Source organism: Ammospiza caudacuta, chromosome 16 (genome assembly GCF_027887145.1).
Source record: "Ammospiza caudacuta isolate bAmmCau1 chromosome 16, bAmmCau1.pri, whole genome shotgun sequence".
Lineage (NCBI taxonomy): Eukaryota > Metazoa > Chordata > Aves > Passeriformes > Passerellidae > Ammospiza > Ammospiza caudacuta.
In genome coordinates, this window is record NC_080608.1 from 11,658,000 (window position 1) to 11,675,525 (window position 17,526).

At 47.4% G+C, this 17,526-nt stretch overlaps 2 protein-coding genes across 16 annotated transcripts; one reads left to right on the forward strand and one right to left on the reverse strand.

The window, feature by feature from the left end:
• Positions 1-813: 813 nt before the first annotated feature.
• On the reverse strand, positions 814-16,218 carry HNRNPH1 (heterogeneous nuclear ribonucleoprotein H1). 15 transcript variants are annotated; one of them, XM_058815085.1, is made up of 16 exons: positions 16,159-16,202; positions 15,480-15,591; positions 9,579-9,638; positions 8,686-8,823; positions 7,689-7,844; positions 7,345-7,488; positions 5,704-5,842; positions 4,524-4,702; positions 4,218-4,289; positions 4,006-4,139; positions 3,701-3,836; positions 3,444-3,527; positions 3,283-3,333; positions 2,869-2,952; positions 2,164-2,256; positions 814-1,593 (listed from the first exon to the last, which is right to left on the reverse strand). In XM_058815085.1, the coding sequence occupies exons 2-16, from the start codon at positions 15,526-15,528 to the stop codon at positions 1,469-1,471; spliced, it is 1,644 nt and encodes a 547-aa protein (XP_058671068.1). In that variant the 5' UTR covers positions 15,529-15,591; positions 16,159-16,202; the 3' UTR covers positions 814-1,468. The 15 variants fall into 15 exon arrangements, with proteins under 15 accessions (XP_058671068.1, XP_058671074.1, XP_058671070.1 ...); XM_058815091.1 differs by lacking the exon at positions 9,579-9,638 and having other exon boundaries at positions 16,159-16,218; XM_058815087.1 differs by lacking the exon at positions 16,159-16,202 and having other exon boundaries at positions 4,006-4,118; positions 15,480-15,779.
• Positions 10,242-14,915, forward strand: LOC131564598 (deoxycytidine kinase 2). The gene is made up of 7 exons (XM_058815101.1): positions 10,242-10,516; positions 11,134-11,249; positions 11,652-11,845; positions 12,046-12,193; positions 12,426-12,541; positions 13,878-13,977; positions 14,623-14,915. Exons 1-7 carry the CDS (start codon positions 10,417-10,419, stop codon positions 14,659-14,661), a joined length of 813 nt encoding a protein of 270 aa, XP_058671084.1. The 5' UTR covers positions 10,242-10,416; the 3' UTR covers positions 14,662-14,915.
• Positions 16,219-17,526: the final 1,308 nt, after the last annotated feature.

Consider the following 17,526-nt stretch of genomic DNA (forward strand, 5'->3'; position numbering starts at 1 on the left):
AGGGCTGTCACCACACCAGCAGCATGGTGAAGGCAGCCCTGTCCCCAGGCAGCACCCAACAGGCCCCGTCTGTGCCCCAGGTGCCAGAGCAGCTCTTTAACCAAGTGAGCTTCTTGCAGAGGCTCCCTCCATGTGGAACAGTGCATACCCAGGGGTGATCCCCACTCTGCCCCAGCTCAGCCATGTGGCCCCTGAGCTGGGCTCAGTCAGCAATCCCCTCAGGAAGCAGGTTGTTTTCACCGCAGACAGCCATGGCCAAAATACCCAGTGCTCAGAATTCCACCCTTACAGCTCCTCTGCTACAAGAGAGGAGGACACTTTTATCACTGTAGAAAAGACCTCAGGTTCTTAACCCTTCAGGACAAACAGTTCCTTATCATGGGTAACCAAAATACTATGGCCACTGACTGCATGGAAGCAGATCTTATATTAGTTCAGGGGAAGTTGCAGCGCTCAAAAAGCTGTAACAATGTTGCTTACAAAATCACATCTTTAAGCAGGATGTTTGACAAGTTACATTTATTGAAACATGGTTGCAGTAAGCTGCCCAGTCCACGGATGCCTACAGGAAAGTACAGAATCAACCCTCATCCCCCCCCAGCAGTTTTAGGGCCCAGCCATGCAGTGCTTTGAATCAACACCCACTGGGCACCCCCAGCAGCAGGGGGGTTGCCTCTGCTCCCCCCCAGTTGTCACTGTTACAGTTTATGGGTCACTGAGTCACTGTGTGGCAGCTGCAGGGCAAGGGCACAACAGTCAGAGGACATGGGTGCAAGTGTGGTTACAAGAAGCTGGAGGTCAAGAAGGAGTGAGTTCCAGTTTTTAAAAGGAAGATTTATTTAACAAGTTTCACTTAGCGCAATACACCTAAAAAGGAAATCACAATACAATGAAAGATTAAATCAAGGCCTCAGAATTTTATACGAACACCAAGACCAAAATCCTAAAGTAGCCGTATTGCGTCTCAACATGTTTCCCCCATTAACTTAAAAAAAAAAAGCTTTAACATGCCTTACAGGATATTAAAAGAAATAAACTAGAACTAACATGCCAAATGTTCACTTTGATTTTCAGACACAGCTCCTATATTGGTTCTTTACAAAAAAGCATGTCTCTTTCAACATGTATTCAAAACAGTGTTGGATGTAATATGGTATAAGAGCAACATTTAACATAATTCAAACAGCTTTAACCTAAATACGCTTACTGCTTAAATACACTCCTACAACAAAACTAACTTGAGAAACGCTCCAAATTGTTTAACAGTTATAGTCTTTACTTGGTTATTACATCCTAGATGAATGTTCATTTCTGTATGTTCAAAAATACTGAACCTGAAAGGTTTTAAAACAATCCTGAATTCACTTACAGTAAAGCATAAATCACAAGCTCGTATTGCAAAACTGTTAAACTTAGTTTTTTGTTTTTTTGTTTTTTAAAAAAGATGTGACCAAAAGTCAGCGATTGGTTACATTCCCCAGCCACCACTCATGTTGGACATGTTGGACATGCCGCCCATGCCGTTCACTCCCATGGATGCGCGGTTCCCACTGCTGTAGTAGCTGCTGTTCATGGCGCCCTGGCTCCCGGGGTCTGAGGGGGAAACCGACAGCAGGTTCACAGCTGCCTCAGGCCGACTCGAAGCATCCTTGCCCCAACGCCTGTCCTTGCTGGGCCACCTCGTAAATACCGTCTACCGTGCCCAACGCTGCAAAGTGTCAGTTTACAGCTCCGTACCCAAAGCCAGTTACCGGATGTTCAACGACAGCACGAGCTCTGCATCACCCCCTTCCCAAGCCAGAGCTTTACCACTGCTCTGGGGGAATAGGGAGGACCCAGCCTCCCATGACCCCCTCCCCCATTTGTACTGTGTTTAAACAAAGCTGGTCTCCAGCTTTTGGGTTAAGAAAAGTGATCAGAGCAATGCAAGTCTGAGACTGGCATTTCCTGCCCCTTCCAGAATAGTTTTCCACATTTCCCCCCCACAGGTCCCCATTGCAGCTTTGAATCAATCCCCCCATTCCCCAAAATTCACAGTAGCCACACCTTTAACTTTCAGAGCCTGTGCTGCCCAGGTTATAACATAACCCTTTAACACCAGTGAAGGGCATGTTAAGCCAGCTGCACCTGGCCCAATGGAAACCAGCAAAGAAATGCTCTTACCATAGCCACTCATGCTGCTTTGACCTCCATATCCTCCTCCATAGCCCCCACTCAGCTGCTGGTTGCCTGGAGCACCATAACTGGATTGGCTCCCTTTAAGTTAAGGGTAAAAACATTAAGAACTTGCCGGTCAAGATCTGCTCATCATCAACAAACCCAGCCCTCACCCAACCAACAGCCCCTGCACTCTGGCACTACCTTGCTCACACCAAGGGAAGTTTAACATGCTCAAGGAAAGTGATGGGGTTTCTAAAGACATCCCTGCAATCAAGCAGCAACAAGAACTTTAGAAGTTACTTTTACAATTTCTGTGGACTATACTAAACAGGATCAATCTGCACTGTAACACACCCCAAAAAACTTAAGCTTGGCTATAAGTGACCTCACACTGAGTGCTGGCCTTCCAGAAGCACAGAAGTTCATTAACTGGAGTCACTCATGTGTACATGGTCCTGACAGACTTATTCCTGCCCAAGATTGATTGTGCATCACAACACAGCAGTTGTGTGGCTCATACACAGATACCTCTGTTTAAACAAACTGCTCTTAACCTCATCACTTGCCTAACACCCCTTTCTGTAGTTTAAATATCAGCATTAAAACTATAAACATTTTGTAAACAAATACTATAAAAGCAGCAGTGCATCCACACCCCCCCACCCCAGCACCCTCGAGAGAACAGAGCCCCCCAGAAACCAACCCCACCTTCATCTCCGTAACCAGCCCAGCTGGGTGTCAGGAGGGTATCTGTCTTAGAGGCATAACAGCAACAGGCATTTAAGACTTGTGCTGCAAACACACATTTTAAATTTTTAAACAATTTTGGAGTTTGCTAGAGCAATTCAGACAATTTCTCCCAATTCCAAATATCTCTCTCTCACCACCAAGACTCAGCTTGAATGGCAGGTCACATGCCACAGATACATCCTCCATCACCGCACCATGTTCTGGTATCCCCCAATAGGGAAGGGGAAGGAGAATAAGAAGGACAGGTATCTCCCCAATTTTGCACTACCACACTCCCAAAGCCACTCATCCCACCACAAGCACACCACACTCAGCACCACAAGTTTATTCAACCTATTAAAGCTCAAATGTATTCCCAAAAGGATTATATACCTGGCAACGTGCTAGTGTTCCAATCTTGGACTACCCCTTCCGACTCCTTGACTGTGTGATTAAGACAGAATGTTGAATTTCAGTTTTGATGCCAGGCACACAATAAAGCTAGAGCTGTACAGAATGAGCCAGCTTCCAAGTGCAGTGAGACAGTTACATACCCATTGCTCCCATCATCTGACTGCCATAGGCACCACCAGTTCCTCCTGCTGTAGAATTCAGGAAGAGCTCTACATATCTGTGTTCTGCAAGAATAAAGTTCTCCCATGAGAGCATATCACACCAAACCCATGCAGCTTGTCTCACTGCAAGTGAAGCTGCAGTGACATCTTTGGCATTCCAGTTGCAGCAGATGCACTACACACCATCCAGTGCTGGCAGCTCCCCAAAGCCACCTCTCTCGAGCAGTCAGACTTACGCATATTTGCTTTGTCTTTGGACATGGCAGCCACTGCGTCCTCGTGAGTAGCAAATTCAACGTCTGCCTCTCCGGTTACTCTGCCATCTGGTCCGATTTCAATGTGTACTCTTACAGGGTTCAGAGGTGAGAAGAACTACACACGGAACAGTCACACAGATTAAAACGCACCAATGCAACAGTTGGGGTTTACAACAAGCCATTTTCTCCAGAGGAACACTGCAGCTGCAGGGCAGCTGCTATGTCCCCACAAGGAGCCCGGGACCCAAAGCCATGCACAGGGGAGCTGCATGTGTGGCACTCACGTTGTAGATGTCATTCTCCGTGGCTCTGTAGGGCAGACCTCGCATGTGGACGCAGTGGCCGGTCGTGCTCTGGAAGGTGGACGATCCGTCGCCGTACCTGTGGTCCGACATCCCTGCGGAGAAAAGAGTCCATTCTAGGTCTTTCAGATGTATTTTAGTTTCTTTTGGGACATGTCGTAAGTTCAGTTACTGTTCCTATTAGAGATCCTTACCTCTTCCAAATCTATCAGAACCAAACCCATAGCCATCATTATACCCATTGTAGTCATCATAACCTCCATAACCTAGAAACAGATTGGACATGTTCATTTCAACTACACAAAGTTTCAAATAAACTTTCATTTCGACTACAGAAAGATCCAAATACACAGTACACACTGCAAACAACGACTACTACAACATTTCATTTCTTCTACAAGAATTAAGGCCAAGGACACATACACAGCTGGGGAGACACTACCAGGTCCAAGAGTTGCTGCTTTTCAAAGGAGCAGCTCCCTGGGCCCCCGGGCACTTACCTCCTCCGTAGGCTCCACGCCTCATTCTCTCCAAGCTACTTCCTCTACCCAGACTGTTGTACCCGCGCGTCAGGCCGGGCCTGTCGTACGGACCCGGTCTCTGCATGGCCAGCAGCTTGCGGGGAGGGTCGTAGTGAGTGCGCACCTCTGCTCGGCTGCTCTTGAAGATCTCAATGTACCTACGAGCGTTTGCACAGGGAGAACTCAGTCTTTGATTCCTTCCACAAACACCTCACAACTTCACATTACAAAAAGCCATTTAGTCATAGCCTTGACACTGGCAGTTAATTTTAAGCCAGGTTTCTTTACGTTATGTAGGCAATGACTTTCTATTATTAGCACTACATTACATTTAAATCAGTGTATTTTCAAGAAATTAAAATTACTGAAGGGTTTATGCGCTCCTCATACTTTGCAGTATCCCAGCCTTAAGGGTGGGGGAGCAATACTGATTCCCCACCCACCTCCCCCCAATTTAAAATGTTAGTCAAACAATGTAGGAGGGACCAGTGTCCGCTCAACTCAGCACTGTTGCTCAAGGCAACAGAAACAGAGGGTTAAAAACCCGATCTCCACCAAGAGTTTAACCCATCAGGATGCCACAAAAAGCTCTGCATGTACTACTGAACCCAGCCTATGCTTCAGTGATTCAGCGTAGGCAAAAGGTGCATGCTTCAATGATAAATAGTCACAAGTAATATTGAATAAAAACCCTTTGTGACAATTTCTTGAAAGCTATGCTTATTACATTGAAGATTAATACAAGTAAGTAAATTTGTTACATTTCAACTTATAAAACAAGTTTAGAAAGTATCACATTTTCTTATGGTAGTAAGAATACTGTGCATGTCTTTAGAGCTAAAGGCAGAATTGGTGCTATTTGAGAAGTTAAAGCCATAGTCTCTCAACTTTGTCATTTCCAAGCTATAGTTTTGAATGCCTGTTATTACTCAATTTTCCAAAGCACATTTTAGTTTAGCCCAATTTTATCTTGTATTTTTGGGTAGATCTAAACAGTCTGTGCCACACACACTGCAGCAATCAATATCTTTACTCATCACCAAGTTAGAGACCACAATTACTATTTTGATTTGAGTGTTAACACTTTCAGAAGAGAGAATATGGATTTAATGGTTTACCATAAGAAAAGTGACAGAGCCAACCAACCATCCATCCCCACCTGTGCCCTATTCTTTCCTTGTGTTTCTTTAGAGCCTTTTCAGCTATTTCCTGTGAAGCAAACTGCACGAAGGCCTCCCCCGTACTCCTCCCCTGGAAGTCCACCGGCAATGTTATCCCATTTGGCACGATTTCCAACCCTTCAACCCAAGGACAAATAACCCCAGTAGGGGGGCAATATTAACATCACAAGCCCAGTCATGAGTTTTTTCTTATAGCTTTAAAAACACCAGAATTTAAACACTTTTAAGAGAATGGTATGTTGATTCTAGAACACCAGAACAAAAAAGGCACTTCAACAAAGAGCTCCACGATCACATACCATTCAGTTCAGGTTCTTAACCCACCCTGCAGAGCTCAGAAATGCTCTGAGGGTCAAGGACAGCCCCTCAGAGAAGGCATCTAATGCAGGGTGAGTTAAGAACTTCACATATCATTACAAACCTCGGCAATTCTGTGAAAGTATTTAAGATGAACTTTTTAAGAGAACTTAAATTCAAACACAGCAAGTTAAACAGCTTTATATAGAACAAGTAATTTTACTAGAAGTCATGTAAAATAATTAGTCTTATGCAAATATCAAGTTTCAGCAATTTTTTATCTTTAAGAGTGCTTAATTAAGAAAAAAATCATGAAGTAATTTTTAAGTATTAGTTCCTGAACAGAAGAGACACATTTTGTATATTAAGTACATAAACAACTTATAAAGCTTGAATTACTTCACCATGTAAGAAAAGAACAGTTTAAAATGCACATGCTTAGAAATTGCTCTTGTTCATATCACCAATTCAGAAAAGAAAAAAAAAAAACAAACAAGTTCTGAGATTGTAAAACTGGAAATGTTTCTACTGTATTTTAAAGCAAAACAACAAGCTTCATCATATCTTGTAACAGCAAAACATTTAGAAAAATAGTATTTTGAAAATAATAACAAATGAAATCCTAAACAAACAACAGATTCCATTCTTAGACATTTTAATAGTCTAATTCCAGTTTGTAAACATAAAACAGCTGCAAAAAAGGTAAAAATTAGTCAAAACAAGGCATTATCTCTTCATCCATAAAAACTTTGAGCTAGGCAACATGAAGGGTCTGGTGGGTTTTTTATCCCCATAGGAAGAGAAAGGGTCAAATCTGTAGATCTCTATTTGGCTAGAGTTCAGCAGGTTTTCTCTGCATTTCATTCAATACTAACTCTATATTGGGAAGAGGTCAGGGGCCCTTTACTGAGAACGTGGCTCCTCACACAGGGCCCAGTGGTGAGTGTGATCTACATCCTTCACCGACCAGGGCCAATCATCCAAGGCCAGGGGTGGAAGTAGCTTCCCACATGAACTGTTCAGCTTTATTTGGAAAGCAAGATACTTTTCTATAATCCTTTCTTGGAACAGCATGTCCCACCAAGTATAAATTCAAGCACCTTTTTGGCATTCTCTAAATTATTTAATTTATCAAGTATTTTAGGAAGTGATCCCAAGGGTTCTTCACGCCCAGAAAACTAATGAAGAATTGCTTTATTTACTTTTAATACCCATGATAATACTGTTGGATGTACTACTGGGCAATCCATGCCTGTTTGGTTTGTTGGGGTACTTTTAGCATAAACCAATAGTGCTATAGCTACTACTTTTATCCCACATACCTGAAAAAAACTGTACAATTTCTTCTTTACTACAGCCAAATGGGAGTCCTCTAAGACGTACAAAACCATCATTAGCTGTATCAGGGCTGTTGGGACCAGTATGCTTCAGAACCCAATCCATTTCAACGTTGTTTGACTTGAAAACTGTAAAAGGCACTTAGAATTAATGCATTCTGGAGTAAGGTAAAGTTTTTAAAGTTATTTGCCTTGAAAGTAGCCAACTTATGATATGCAAGTCCATTTGTCCTTTCACATGCATTTTAGAGAGACAAAAAATGCAATTAACCAAAAACCCATCAAGCACAAACACAGTGTAGTCAGTTACTAGACCAACTGAGTCAAACCTTCAACGTATCTGTGTCCCATTGTTTCTCTGTCTTTTTTCAGGGCCAATTTCACATCCTCTTCTGACTCAAGTTCAGCAAATGCTTCTCCACTTGGTCTGCCCTCCCTGGTGTAGATGAAACGGATACCCAGAGCCCCGTTCAGAATTTTGCAATCTGAAAATCAAACAGAAAGGTCAGAATTACTTTAATTATTACAGGAACAGTGTTACTTTCGAAGTTTCAGAGAGCCTAAAACCAAAAATATATTGAGTATCAATTATATCATAACAACAAAGCCAGCACCATTTCTGGTGCAATGCAACTTTAAAATGGCCAGTTAAATAAGGCACTAACTAAAGTTCCCATTCTAGTCAAACCTGCAGATAAAGGATAATTGCAAATTAGCTATTTCCAAAGCTCTTCTGCCTCAAGGTGAACACACTATTTGCTTTTGATCTTAACTCTCTTATTAGCCTGAAATAAGGAACAGTAAAAATCAATCTAAGTATAAGAAACTAAATCAGAACAAAATCAAATACATCAAATTCCAGAAGCAGTTTTAAAAGGTCCAGTCACTGCAGAAAGCATGTATTTATCACCACTATTTATTACTGCGGAATGCTATTAATCTGGGGAAACATACACACACTGAACACTTGTATTGTCCCAATAACATGAGTCTGCTGGGATTTAGCTTTATAATTCTTACTTCAGGTTGAACTTTCTTTAAAACTGAACCTTCTCTCTCCTGGTTACTCAAGCAGCAAAGGCAGTTGTGGCTATCCCAGCAACTCAAACGAAGCCCCTTAGTAATGAGTTCCTGCTAGCATTAACATGGCTTTGCACCCCAGGTTCTGGCTGAAGCACTTGTTGCACTACAAACTGCACTGGCTACTGAATGCCTCCTGCAAGTGCTCACTACAGCATTACCACAGTGTCTCTGGGAGTGACCCAGAATTGACAGCAGAGCCCGACCCCTCTCCCACAGCTCTTATTCCTCCACAGCCCCACTTACCGGAGAAGAATCTCTGCACCTCCTCGGTGGAGCAAGACCAAGGCAGCCCCCGGACCTTCACCACGTATCCCTCGCTGCTCTCTGTGTTAAGCATCACATTGGGGGTGAGGCTCTGCTCTGTCTCTGCTTCTGTGGTTGCTGGAAAGACCAGAACGGGCCCTTTGAGATGCTGCTCAGCACGGCCGCCACCCGCACCCCCTCAGAGCGCCCGGCGGCCCCCCTGGCCTGTGTCCCGGCCCTCCCTGATCCTCCTCTGCCTCGGCCGCTGCCGCCTCACACACACGGCGCCGCTCCCGCCCCCGGCCCGCGCCCTGCCCCTTCCCCGCACGCACACATGGTGGGGCTCCGCGCTGGTTCTAGGGCTCCGAGCCTGATCCACTGTCCGGAGAGCGCCTAGTCCCGGTCAGGCGGCAGCGAGCGGGCGAGCCTGCAGCGAGAGCGCGCTAGGAAATGGCGGCGGGTGCTCCCGCTTCCGCTGGGCCGGGCCTTCCTCCGCACAAAGAGCGCGGTCCCAGACGCCGCCCTGGCAGGCCCGCGGGCCCCGGCGATGGCGCAGCGCCCGTGCCCGGTTCGCAGGGAGGGCCGTGTGACCAGAGGGCACCGAGCACCGCGAGCCTCCGCCGAGCACCGGACCGGCCGCGGCGTGGCCGGGGTGGGCGCGGGGCGCATGTGCCCCGGTGGGCCCGGCCCCACCCCCGGGACCCGCGCGCCGCCTGTGCGCACGCGCCGCCCGCCCGCCCGCCACGCCGAACAAAGCCCCGGCCCCGCGCGCCCTGGGCGCCGCTCGCCGCACTGCGCGTGCCCCGCGCGCTGCCGCCCCCGCCCCGGCCCCCGCGTGGCGCGGACAGCGGAGCGCTCAGGCTGCGCACTCCGGTGCGCGAACTGGCACTTACCAGCTTCAAAGGCTGACGCTACCCCACGTGAAACAATCTGCTCGCTTCGGTCACTGAAGCCTGGTGTGTTTGGAGGAGATGGGGAAAGAAGAGACAATGGGTCACAATTATCATAAAAGAACGGAAAAGTTAATTCCCTCCCATTTCCTCCAAACACACCAGACCTAGCTAGATTTCACCTTGTATTACCGAGGAGGAAGGAGGAACTTGGAATAACTCATCTAAGAATCCTCCATCCCCTTTCCCCTAGGATAACCAGCTCATGTTTCAACTTGTCTGCACAGTTGATAGAGGACCCCTGCCTAGAGTTAAGCAAGCTCCTGGAGCCCCGACATTGGTATTTGGAGCCCAGAAGCTGCTCTGAGTAGTCTCTGGATGAACACCATTCATCCACGAGTGTTTCTTCTCCAGTCAGTACCAAAACAGACTGTGAGCCTACATTGCCTCATCTCTTATTACATGTTCTGGACTACTAACATTCACCCCACCCCCAACAGCTGGAGGCTTTTAAATTTTTTTAAGTGCATGCTCAAGTTTACGTAAGTAAATCAAACAACATGGCGAACTCGTTTACAGAAATGCAAATTAGATCAGTAAGTGGAACCGTGCTACAGTCACTTCCTGCTCAAAGGTCTCTTCTCCATTTCACTCGCCGAACGCCCATTTTGTAACACCGCGGCGGCGGGAGCTGGGCAGGAGCGGCGGGGGAGGGGGCAGCGCCTCCGCCTCTTCCCGGGGAGGACTGGCGGGAAGCGGCCATCCCGCCCACCCGCCTGGCGGGACGCTTAAAGTGCGCTGGAGCAGCCGGGAACCCCTTGAGTTCCCGCTCGGCACCGCCATGTCTACCCCCGCCAAGCGGCACTGCCAGAGCCCCGCCGGCTCCCTCGAATCCAGCTTCCAGAAGCGCCTCAGGAAGATTTCCATCGAGGGGAATATCGGTGAGCTCAGCAGAGAGGGTGCGAGGCGCGGCTCAGGGTAGGAAGGGAGTCCGGGGGAAGGTGGGGGGTGTCAGGCCGGGAGCACCCCAAGGGCCTGGGATGCCGGGGGAGAGAGAGAGGGGCGGCTGCGGCGCTTGTTCCCCCGGCTCTGCGGGCAGCTCGGGGCTCTGCGGGGAGAGTCGCACCGGGACATAAAGCCGGAGCGAGGCTGGGGCGGATGGGGAGCTCCCCGAGCAGGGTGCCCGTCAGTGACACGGAGGCGCAGGGCGGGCTCGGGAGCACAAAGCCCCGGTGCCCCGACCCGGCCGGGGCTGTAGCGCTCGTTCGCTCCCGCCCGCGCCAAGTCCCAGCGCCTGCGCGGCCGCTCCCTCGCTCTCCCCGCTAAGCTCCGCCCGCCACGGCAGCTCTAAAATGTCGGCTGCTCTTCGGCCGCCCTTATCACCCGCCCGGCCGGGCGCGGCCCCTCTGGCGAGAAAGATTAGCGCAGTTTGCTCCGCGGCGGACTCGGCTGGCCCCGCGCCCCAACAGGCACTAACAACCCTCAAACTGCCCCGTCCGTCAGCAGCACCAGAGCTATCAAACCCCAGCCCTTTATGAACTGCTCTAATCTTCCGCAGCTGCGGGGAAGTCAACGTTTGTCAGGCTGCTGGAGAAACACAGCGATGAGTGGGAGATCATCCCCGAGCCCATCGCTAAGTGGTGCAACATCCAGACAGCCGAGGATGAGTATAAGGTAGGTGCGCTGAATTTGGGCCGGAAGAAACTGCAGGGAGTTCCTCAGCCAGGGAGTTATGCCAAAACCCAGCTATACTTAGTCTGCAGCAGCCAGAGTCATCCCCACTATCATACCACAGTTGGTCAGGCACTCAAATTGTAAAGGCAAGATACTACTGAACGTATATTCCAAACCACATACCCTACTCCAGGGGAATCACACTAAAATCTGGAATTTAAACTGTTTAAAGAAGTTGTCATGAAAACCACCATCACCTGAGGAAAAAGTGTCTCTTAGGTCCTATGCCTAAGCATTTTCTTAGTAATAAAAAGAAAGCCATGAATTCTTACTTGAACATATCAGAATTCTGGATTGAGAAAAGCAGTATGTTCACATTAACTTTTTTCTCTTGCCTTTTAGGAACTTTCAACATCTCAGAAGAGCGGAGGAAACTTACTTCAAATGCTGTATGACAAACCCTCAAGATGGGCTTACACATTTCAGACTTATGCCTGCTTGAGCCGAGTAAAAGCCCAATTAAAACCTCTCTCAGCCAAGCTGTACGAAGCAGAACATCCAGTGCAATTTTTTGAAAGATCTGTGTACAGTGACAGGTAATTACAGCATGGCAAGAACTCACAATAACAATTTCCAGGTCTTTAAAGACATGGAGCTGAGGAAACACTTGATTTTTAAATTAATACCTGCAAGGGAGCAGGCTTTATTAAGGCATTTTTTTTCAATACCACTGTTCTTTTGTTTTGGTAGTTCACTTTTGTCATTCCTGGCATAAGACTGATGTCTTTCATTGCAGATATGTGTTTGCTTCCAACCTGTTCGAGTCTGGAAGTATTAATGAAACAGAGTGGTCTATTTATCAGGACTGGCACACATGGCTTTTGAATCAGTTTCAATCAGATATAGAACTGGACGGCATGATCTATCTCAGAACCACACCTCAGGTATGCTCAGTAAAATGGAGGTGTTTCAGTTCCAGTTTCATCTTCCACAGGTTTAAGAGGGTACAAAAAAAGTTATTCTAGATTTAACTCGTTTATGTTCAGCTAACTATTTAAAATTAATGCTCACTAATGTCTAGCATTAGTCCTTCCAAATTAAGGGCCACTTGATCCGTTTAGCTGATTTAACCTACAACACATGATTAATGACCATGTTTATATTTTTTTTCCCCAGAAATGCATGGAAAGGCTACAGATGAGGGGCAGAAAAGAGGAGCAAGGAATCGAGCTTGAGTATTTGGAAAACCTCCACTATAAACATGAAACCTGGCTTCATGAAAGGACTATGAGGTAGGAACCCATTTTCTGTAGCAAGTTTCAACTTGCAGGCAAAGCTCTTTCCTACCTTAAAGCTTTAACTTTATCGAGTTTACTGCAAGTCTAGTTTCACTCAGGCATTTGGATATGCTCATATTTATTCACACTTCAGGTTTCAAGGGATGAAACTCAATCTAATTTGAAATCTTTGTTAAGCATTAGCTTTAACTAGAAAGCTTTCTTGTAACTCTGGCAAGGATATGGATTTTGCTAATTGGAAGGACTCAGGAATAAGACACTTAAAATGGTGGTATGGGGCCAATCACATACGTTTCTCACCATGCAGTTTCTGTTGTAATGTAAGAGGCAAACAAGGCCCCAAATACCATTAAACTAGTAGGACTGCATTTCAACGAAGTTTAACTATTAATCCTAACTTAAATTTAAACAATAATCAGAAAGGCTTTTGGCAGAGCTGTTACACACAAGAAGCCTAATTAGCTACTGAGTGATCTCTGTACACCTTCTCTTAAGCTCCTTATTGACTCTTACTGGCTTTCCCATCCAAAGAATCTGAACATGAAAACAGACTCTAGATTTTTCCCTAGAGGAGTCCAAAATATTCTACTGAAGGGGAAGCACTACAATTCCAGGAAAAGTACATTATCAGTTTGATCTACTTGCTAAAGTTTCACATAGGATGACCCAAATGCTTAGGAGACAGAAGGCAGTGCACAGTGTGCAATTTTGGGAATGTTTACGTTGTGTACTCACTCCAGACTCAGTAAGGAAGCACTTCCTGTGTCTGGAATAGGAACTGAAGTGTGCAAGCACAAGTTAGAATGTTGTTCAGCACACGTACTGCATTTTAGAAATGCCTTCCACACTCACAAAGACTAAACTACTGCTCCCATCTGTTCCTAAACTGAAGCCAAAATGGTTTTGCTTATGTCCAAGACGTTATAAATACCAGTCTTATAACCTATTAAAGAGGTCATCCTCATGAAAGGAAGCTTTAAAACTGCATCTTCGTAAGTGGATTAAATGGGGGAGACACAGGGCAAGGGAGATTTTGAAAAAAATATATCATCTTACAATTACAAAATCAGTTTCTGGTCATTGATTCCATTACAAGAATGAGATAAAGAAAACTAAGGTAAAAAACATCCCCCCCAACTTGTACATTACTAAGAGTCTAGATTTGTGAAATATATTAAGAGCAATTAAGGACAAACTTGGCATAGGCTTTATATTTAAGTTAGGAGCACCAGTTTTAACATTTCAGATGCATGTGGTAACCAAGAGCAAGGGTCTTGAACGCACAGTATTTTGTATCTTTTTACTCAAACTATGTTCTTCCATTTAACAGAGTTGATTTTGAGAACATTAAGGAGATTCCTATTCTAGTTTTGGATGTTAATGAAGATTTTAAGAATGATAAGATTAAACAAGAGTACCTGATTGATAAAGTAAGTATGAAGTATTAGGGGGTTTGTATCTGCTCTTCTGCAGTTATCATGCACGCAGTGACATTAAACAGTGGGAAGGGAGAGTGAACAACCATTTGAGGAGACAAGGAGGGAACAGAGCCAAAATGGTGTTTACCAATTCCTCATAAAGGCAAGACTTGGGAAGTAAATGCGTAAAGAAATTCTGGTGGAGTTGCTTGGCTAGTTCACAGGAAAAAAAAACCTCCACCTAATACTTACAAGCATGAGGAAGTGCTCTCCTAGGAAACCCTATAAACCATTTTCTTCATCTTGTTCTGGGTCATCAGCTTAAGATTACTGAAGAATGACTCCTTTAAGACAAGACTAATTCCCTCAATTTAACAGCTCTAAATAAATTGGGGAGCCCAATGATGAATTGTGGAGGTATTTGTCATTACATCCTCATGGAAACCAGCAATTAATGGCTTAATTTTAAGCAGACACTCAGACTTGCCATCTACCTTGCCCCTCTGAAAGGCCACACGCATTTCAGTTCATGAATTAAATACAGGGGCAAAACATCACTGGAAAACCGTAGTAAGAGACAATTTCTTCCCAAATAAAGGGAAAAGCCTGGTACTTTAAATGCCTCAAATAATACATATACTTTTTTTTTTTTAATAGGTCAAGTCATTTCTGACTTCTTTAGAAGATGAAAATTAATCGCAATAACAAGTCCATGAAGTTCACTCAACAATCTGTGTGTTTAAAAATTTACTTAAAACAAATGCATTACCTGTATAGCTGATTTTAAAGCAAGCCTGAAATGTAATAACATGATTTGGGATTTTTATCCTTATCTGAGCTGTGTGTTTTGCTAGACCTTTTTGTATAGCTGAAAAGAACAATTACGGGATGTCTTGATATTGATTTTTTTCTTGTATATTCTCTGCTGTTTAATAAAGATTTTAAAGTGATATTGACTCTCGAGTGTCTGTCCCCACGGGGGAGCTCAGCGAGAGGCCGACACCCAGTAAACAGATAGCAGGCGCTGAGCATGGTTGTTTTGCAATAACTGGCACGGGTTCACCATTTTAAGACGAGACTGTTATGGCGTCCAGAAACCTTTACTTTCAACTTCTGCTTTACTGAGTGGCCGTTTCCACCGGATTTACGCTACTTAAGGCTGGACGTTAGACCTGTAACAAACTGTAATTCACGCTTATCTCGTTGGCCATCTCACGCCCACCCCCCCAGCCGGGGAGGGAGCCGCGGGCGCGGCGGTGGAGGCGGGACAGCGACCCCGGAGAGCCCCCGCGGCCCCGCCCGACACGACGCACGCGGCCGGGGGGGTTGAGCGGCGCACGCGGCCGGGCCCGTCCCCGCCGCCCCCCTCCCTCCTTCCCTCCCCCAGCGCCATCGTGAGGCCTCCGCGGCACCGGCCCCGGCCTGGCGGCACCACGAGGGCCCGATCGCCCTTTCCCCCTTCCCCCCCTTCCCTCCCGCCACCCCGTCCCCCTCCCGCCGTCGCTGGGCCTTACCCAAGCCGGGGATCTCGCCCTCGGTCTCCTCGGTGTGACAAGGGTCCATCTTGGCCGCGCCTTCCCCGCAAGGGCCGCAACAAGAACAAAGCTGGGCGGGGGCGCTCAGGCGCTGCGCGAACAGAAACAAAAGCTCAGCGGCGGCCGAAGGGGCGCTCGGAAAAGGTGGATCGGGGCTCCGCGGGGGGTTTCTCGGTGCTCCCGCGGGGATGGGCCGCGATACAGCCGCCGGTATTCCCGGTAGCGCCCGCTCGCTCCGTCTGCGCAGCGCCCGTTCCGCGCCTATAAATGGCCGCCGGCCGCGCAGCGCCGCGCGCTGACGTCACGCGCCGCCCGCCCCCGCCAGCCAATGGCTGCGTGACAAATTGAACGCAGCCAGTCACGTCCGGCCCCCCGCGCGCGCGGAGGGGGAGGGGGGGAAAGGATAATGGAGGGGGGAGCGCGCGACCCCCCCGGGGGTCTCGCGAGCCCCTGTGCCCCCCGCGCCCGCCGGGGGACCCGGGTTCGAGTCCCCAGGGACCCACGTTCGAGTCTCTGCCGCCGGCCTCGGCTCCGGCTCGAGTCCCGCCCCCGCCCGTTCCGCTCCCCGGTTTTAGAACATGGCGGCGGCCTTGTCTCTCCCCCCCATGCCTGCCCCGGCGCCCCCACTCGTCCCCGTTGCCCCGGCACCCCCGCTCACGGCGAGCTGCAGCCGCAGGGCTCCGGCAGCGATCGGCGGCTCCGCGCACTGCAGCACCGCCCGCCGCCGGTGTCAGCAGGGCTCGGCTCCGCCTCCCGCCGCGGCGGGGGCCGGGCACGGCGGGGCCTGCGCGGGCCTGGCCGGGGAGGTCTTGAGGGCTCCTCCGCACGGTGGAGAGCTGTCGTGTGGCAGCCCGGGCTGAGCGGCTCCCTCAGGCACTGCTGCGGCTGTTCGGGTTTGGCGCAGGAGGTTCCTGGGCCGGAGCTGTCCCTGGAACCCCCGAGTGGGCGCTGGGAGTTCTCACATGCCCTCTGTCCCCTCAGACCGCGCTCTCCCGAGCAGACCCACCGTCTCCACAACAAATCGCGAGTGAAGCAGGTTCAGGTTAAAATAGCTGCTAGGGAGCGTTGCTGTAGGATTGAACAGATAAGAAGTGACCTTAGGACTGTGGAGGTGTGGCACCGACTCCAGCTTTGTTTCTGGCCGAGTGTTTAGTGTAAAGCAAATCCCTTTGCTAATACCCGTTGAGGCCTTTGCGTTTCTAGCAGTGAGATAATGATAATTTTTGGCTTTTTATAGTATGTATTAATGTTCATACACTGAGGTACGTTTACTATGTGTAATTTTATTGGTCCTGATTGGTATTTTTAATCCCCATTACTGCATTTGAAAAAGGACAGAAAATGGGTTTTCTGTTGTTTATGCATCATGATCCACGTGATTAAATGGCTTTAAAGAGAGCTGTAATGGCTGTTCTCTTGCTATCTAATTTACAGTGAGAAATGAAGCCTGATTTGCCTAATATTTTCTTGATCTTATGTTTATTTAGTTAAACGGGATTCTGATGTAAGACCTATCTTTAGAGGTCTCTTAGGAAATGAAAATCATCCTGTGTTCACACTGACAAGAAGTTCTACATATCCTTCCAGTGTTAGAAGAAAGGTCATATGACTTCTTTCTGCAAATATGTATCTGCTACTAATCTTAAGCAAAAAACTCAGCCTGCCTTTGACATAACCCCACAGTGAGTTTGGTACAGCCACTTCCAAGGAAAGAACGTGACTGTGAGCACCAGGGGCAAGCAAAGACATAAATAGTTATCAGAAGAGTTTTGATTAGCCAATGTATATGCTGGTTTGAAAGACAAAAATAATTAACAATTCAAATGGAATTACTGCTAACAGAGCAGCCCTTTTCCTCAGAGGCCCTGGCTGGTTAAATGCTTTTGTACATGGGGGTTGTCTCATGGTGTGTGAGCACTGGCACAGAGGGAGACAGGAGATAAAAATCTTCCTGAAAACATCGGTACAGTTTCTTCCTTCCATGAGGTCTTCTAGGACTCGGGCATCATGTTTACCTGGCTTTTGT

Bases quoted from the DNA above. Each gene is read 5' to 3' on its own strand.
- LOC131564598 (XM_058815101.1), top strand. From the start codon at position 10,417: ATGTCTACCCCCGCCAAGCGGCACTGCCAGAGCCCCGCCGGCTCCCTC. The intron at 11,250-11,651 runs GTAGGTGCGCTG...CTTGCCTTTTAG, and splicing joins CAGCCGAGGATGAGTATAAG to GAACTTTCAACATCTCAGAA. The intron at 13,978-14,622 runs GTAAGTATGAAG...TTTTTTTAATAG, and splicing joins AAGAGTACCTGATTGATAAA to GTCAAGTCATTTCTGACTTC.
- HNRNPH1 (XM_058815085.1), bottom strand. From the start codon at position 15,528: ATGGACCCTTGTCACACCGAGGAGACCGAGGGCGAGATCCCCGGCTTG. The intron at 3,528-3,700 runs GTAAGTCTGACT...TTATTCTTGCAG, and splicing joins CAAAGACAAAGCAAATATGC to AACACAGATATGTAGAGCTC. The intron at 3,334-3,443 runs GTATGTAACTGT...TTAATCACACAG, and splicing joins TCAGATGATGGGAGCAATGG to TCAAGGAGTCGGAAGGGGTA.